This window comes from Haemaphysalis longicornis, unplaced genomic scaffold (assembly GCF_048455015.1).
Source record: "Haemaphysalis longicornis isolate Haplotype H1 unplaced genomic scaffold, Haemaphysalis longicornis Haplotype H1 scaffold_8, whole genome shotgun sequence".
Lineage (NCBI taxonomy): Eukaryota > Metazoa > Arthropoda > Arachnida > Ixodida > Ixodidae > Haemaphysalis > Haemaphysalis longicornis.
In genome coordinates this window covers 118,073,790-118,079,225 of record NW_027526445.1, presented here as the reverse complement: position 1 = coordinate 118,079,225, position 5,436 = coordinate 118,073,790, and the positions used below count along the sequence as shown (strand labels likewise).

Genomic DNA, 5,436 nt, shown 5'->3' with positions numbered 1-5,436 from the left:
TCGTGCTGACACACTCAAAATCACCTAGTTGCATTTCAACTGCCTCTACTATCTCACGCGTGCGCTGATCAGAGTCATGAAACAATATCACAGAGTTTTCAAAGTATGGTTCACACTTGGGGCATTCACCGCAGTGAGTCGACAGGTTACCATCCTTCCTTTTCTGTGCGTTATTTTGATGCTCACTGTAGTGTCCATGAACAGCCAATGTGGAAATGTAGGTTGGCAACCGGGATCGGGGAAGCCGCACCCAACATGGCTGTATAGTTTGGAATAAACGGTGGTGTTCTTCTCAGCTGATTCAAGGTGTATTGCGCACCTCCCAACACGTTACAATGGCGACGAGGATGCGTCTGAACAACGCAACAACTGCCAAGTGAAGATTTCAACCGGAACGAAGCCGCCTCCACTCGTACAGCCACCGAATTTTTGCGGTATGGCGCAAAGCTCGCTTCCCGCGTTTCCCTTCTTCGACGCGCGTGCCACTGACGCCAATAACGTCGGCACCGAATGGTTGCGATGGGTGAAACGCTTCGAAAACTTCATCGTGGCCTGCGGCATCACAAACGACGCCCGGAAGACGGCCATGCTACTACACTACGTTGGGGAGGAAGTCTACGATATCTACTGTGCGTTACCCGATCCCCCTGCCGCCGCAGCTACATCTACCGTTTCAAGCACCGGTGATGATGATGATGATGATGATTGCTATTGGTTTCCCTTTGAAGCGGGGTGATTACGTGTCATCTTGCCAAAAAGGACTAATACAACCATGTTTTACACTCTTGGTTTAATACAAGCGCTGCTTAGGGCAGGCACTAAAGCTTATAAGGCCCGAAATACTTTTTTTTCCTGTTACAGGTGGTAATTGTCCTAGGCAATATTCCCCTCTCTGCTTTTTTTCCACCAGCATGCTACTCTTCTTTTCGTCCCCTCGACAGCTTTGAAGTTCACTTCCTCTCTGATACCCTTAAATCCTAGGGCTTCTGGAAGCCCAATATTCCCTTCATGTAGATTTGTATGGATACCCTCACATTCTAACACTATGTGCCGCATAGTTTCGGTTTCTTTTCCGCAGACCACGCATACCCCATCATTTTGTGAATACTTCCCCACAAAACTCTTAGTTCGCAGGCAACCTGCTCTAGCCTCAAAAAGCAAAGCACTGCCCTAGGAATTATCGTAGAAATTTTCCTTTCTGATGTTCAATTTATCAGCCCTGTACACCTCTAACGACGTTTTAGCTTCCCTTTTTTCCCTTCATTTATTCCTTTCAATCTGCCTTGCCTCTTTTTTGGTTAGCTTGGCTGTTTTGGATTCTCCACTGTTCTTTCCGTATTTCATCGTTAGCCTTCTGGTCTTTCTTAACCACTGCGTGTCCACGCTTTTCAAGTATAGGTACCTAAATACCTTAGCTGCCCACCTTCTTTGATTCATTGCCCTCAACCTCATCTCAAAGCATATTTTACTCTGTGCTTCTCTAACTTCAAACGACGCCCAGCCCATATCTCCCTGAACTGCTTCGTTAGTTGTTTTTCCATGCGCGCCTAAGGCCAAACGTCCTACCGTTCTCTGGTTTACTTCTAGGCCTGATAGAACGTCTGATTTTAAGCAGAGTACAGCATTCGCAAACGTGAGACCCGGAACCATTACTCCTTTCCACATTCCTCTTACTACTTCATATCTGTTATACCCCCACAGAGCTCTCTGCTTCATTATAGCTGCGTTTCGCTTTCCCTTAACCTTAAGTTGCTCCTCGTGAGTTCTTAAGTAGTTATCCCCTTCGTTTATCCACACTCCCAAATATTTATATTCCTTCACTCTAGGTAATTCGCCTTGCTGGATAGACACTACATCAGTGGTAGCGTCATTGAAAACCATTATTCCTGATTTTTCTGCACTGAAATCTAACCCGAGGTCGGTGGCTTCCTGGCCGCTAATATTTATTAGCCGCTGCATATCGGATTGGTTATCAGCTAAAAGAACAATGTCGTCTGCGTATAACATTCCCGGAATATGCTGTTGTACCACTTCGCCTTGCAGCATATGGGTTAAGCTAAACCCTACTTGACTTTCTTCCAGTTTCTTTTCTAACCCTGTCATGTAAAGCATGAACAGCATTGGGCTCAAAGGGCATCTCTGTTTCAGTCCCCGATGGATGTTGACCTGCTCGGCGCATTTGTCCTTCCCAAGTAAGGTGCACTCTATTGTCTTTATAGATTGCTATAAGGAACTGTACTAACTCGTCATCTAATCCATGGAGTTTCAGCGTTCTCCACAGCCGTTCTCTGTTTACGTTGTCATATGCCCCTTTAATGTCCAAGAACTTAATCCATAGTGGTCTATTCTGTGTTTTCGCAATTTAAATGCATTGCGTTATCACGAACAAATTGTTATCCAGTCGCCTGTCTTGTCTAAATCCATTCTGCAGTTCACCAAGTATTTCATTTTCTTCCATCCATGCTTGAATTTCTGATTTTATCGCCTGCATTACGAATCTATACACCACTGACTGTACTGTGAGTGGTCTGTATGAATCAATACTGGCTTTGTCTCCTCTGCCTTTATATATTAAATTCATCCTACTTTCTAACCAGTCCTCTGGTATTTGTTTGGTTTCTATCACCTAATCTATTGCTCTCATAAACGATTCCTTACTTTTAGGTCCAAGCAGGTTTGCGGAAGTTGCGGCGCCGGTACCCCCGGCGCCGCAACTTCCTTTTACTCTGCGGCCCGCCAGAAGCTCGACAACTACTTCACGCCACGGGTGAACACCACATTCAAGATCTACCGCTTCCGCCAAGCTAAGCAACTGGAAAGCGAATCGCTCGACACATTCTACGCCAGACTGCGCCAGCTCGCGAAGCACTGTGCCTTTGCTGATGCTGACACCGAGATCAAAAATCAAATTCTACTTTCCACGACGTCAACACGCCTCCGCCGATACGCCATGCAGCATGACCTGGACCTGACAGGCATCCTCAGGCAAGGCAGATTGTTCGAGGAAGTTGAACACCTCTCTGTGATGGAACACAACCATCAGCAGAGCAAAGACAGCGTAGCGCCGTACTTCCTTTAAACACCAAGCAAAACTCACGACCTCGTCATCAGCCGAAGCACCGAGGAAAAGCCTCTCGTAAGCCCCCACGCCGTCAACAAGCAGATGCAACGTGCTACAACTGTGGACAATCGTGGCCTCACAGCGAAGGACGCTCCAGCTGCCCCGCCCGCAGCAAGCAGTGCAACGCGTGCCACAAAATCGGACATTTTGCTCACGTGTGTCGTTCTGCACCCAAAACCATTCACACAGTCGTGAGGGACAGTGGTACTGACAGCGATGAACACGTGTTTATGACTTCAGCCATCTCTCAAGCAGCGACCACGTCTCCACAGGTGGACATCAACGTCGACGGTGAACCCATTTGTTTTACGATTGACACTGGTGCTACCATGTCCGTGGTCAGTTCGAACGACGTGAAAAGTTATTTGAGCAAGGAAACGTTGTCCAAAACGTCAACGAGAGTGTTCGCTTATGGTGCAAGTTCTCCGTTACCGTTACTCGGAAAGCTGGACGTTGTCATGACATACAGGGAGCGCAGCAGCCACAAAGCACTCTACGTCGTGTCTGGAGATTGTGCACCGCTGCTCAGCTTTTCTGCAGCATCTCGTCTGGGACTAGTCCATATCACATACAGTTTAGAAGAGGTAGCAACCAGGCTGGACCCAAGAGTGACATACCTAGAGCTCTTCCAAGGTGTTGGCTGTCTCAAGGACTTTCAGGTACACCTTCATGTTGACCCCTCTGTTCAACCAGTAGCACAACCACACAGACGCATCCCCTTTACCATGCGGCAGCCTCTGGAAGAAGAACTTGAGCGCCTGCAGTCCCTCGACATCATTGAAAGGGCTGAAGGACCAACCCCCTGGGTATCTCCAATTGTAGCAGTCCCAAAGCCACATGACCCCCAGCAGATTCGAGTGTGTGTTGACATGCGATGTGCCAATGAGGCCATCCAGCGCGAGAGACATGTCACACCAACAGTGGATGGCATCCTTGTTGCTTTGAATGGCTCCACTGTATTCTCCAAACTCGATCTGAAAGATGGATACCACCAGCTAGAACTTGACGCACCATCCCGTGTGATCACCACTTTCTCTACGCATGTGGGACTCTTACGATACAAGCGGCTCAACTTTGGCATCAATGCAGCAGCCGAAGTCTTCCAGGACACCATACGTCAGGTATTAGCCAACATCCCTAACGTGCTCAACGTGAGTGATGACATCCTGGTGTATGGAAAGACTGAGAAGGAGCACGAAGAAGCATTAAAGGCTACACTGGAATGCTTACTGGCGAGTGGTCTCACATTGAATGACAAGAAGTGCAGGTTCTACCAACAGGAGCTTACCTTTTTCGGGCATGTGTTCTCAAGCAAAGGCATACAGCCAGACCCCACAAAGGTATCTGCAATACTGGATGCATCACCACCCTCCAGTTCCAGCGAAGTGAAATCTTTCCTTGGTCTTCTCACCTACTGCGGTCGGTTCATACCGAACATGGTCCACCTCACACAACCACTCAGGAAACTCACAGCCAAAGGTGAAGACTGGTGTTGGACAGACGTACAGCAAAACGCCCTGCATGAACTGAAGGGAAAGCTGTCTGAAGCCACAGCGCTTGCCTATTTTAACCCAAGAAAAGACATCACGCTCTTTGTTGATGCTGCTCCCCATTGCCTTGGCGCCATCCTCACGCAGACATCCGGAGGTGAAACCAGAGTAGTAGCATATGGAAGTCGGGCCCTCTCTCCAGTTGAGGCACGTTACTCGCAAATCGAGAGATGAATGTTAGCCGTGGTGTGGCGAATTGAGCATTTCCACATCTACCTGTACGGATCAGCATTCTGCGTACTGACAGAGAACAAGCCATTGGTCAGCATTCTGAGCAACCCTCGCTCTCTGCCGTCAGCACGTCTAGAGCGTTTGGCACTCCGAATTCAACAGTACACATTTAGAGTGCAACACACCAGTGGTCCAAGCAACCCTTCTGACTACCTCTCTCGTCACCCAGTAAACTTCACAGAACCATTTCGACGCATGGAGTCAGTTGCTGAAGAGTATGTAAATTTTGTCGTGTCCCACAGCATGCCTCGGGCTATGACCATGGAAGAAGTTACCAGAGCGACGATGGCTGACCCTGGGCTCAGCTCACTCAAGCAGGCCCTCAATCGGCCTCAACATGATAAATGCTGGAAGAGTACAACACTACGGCCCTTCTCTCCTGTTGCTACAGAACTGTCAGTTTCTCAAGAAGGCCTGGTGTTGCGAGGCACGCGCATTGTACTCCCAGCACAGCTCCACGCAAGGGCAGTGCACCTTGCACATCGAGGTCACCAAGGCATTGTCAAGACAAAACAGCTTTTACGTGAAAAGGTG

General features: G+C 48.5%; 1 protein-coding gene across 1 annotated transcript; it reads left to right on the top strand.

The window, feature by feature from the left end:
• The first annotated feature begins 436 nt into the window (after positions 1-436).
• Positions 437-3,079, top strand: LOC144148452 (uncharacterized). Its single transcript, XM_077679990.1, has 2 exons — positions 437-658; positions 2,675-3,079. Exons 1-2 carry the CDS (start codon positions 437-439, stop codon positions 3,077-3,079), a joined length of 627 nt encoding a protein of 208 aa, XP_077536116.1.
• The last annotated feature ends 2,357 nt before the right edge of the window (positions 3,080-5,436 follow it).

Excerpts from the sequence above, each read along its gene's own strand:
- LOC144148452 (XM_077679990.1), top strand. The coding sequence starts at position 437 with ATGGCGCAAAGCTCGCTTCCCGCGTTTCCCTTCTTCGACGCGCGTGCC. Across the intron at positions 659-2,674 it reads CCGATCCCCCTGCCGCCGCA|GTTTGCGGAAGTTGCGGCGC; the intron begins GCTACATCTACC and ends AGGTCCAAGCAG.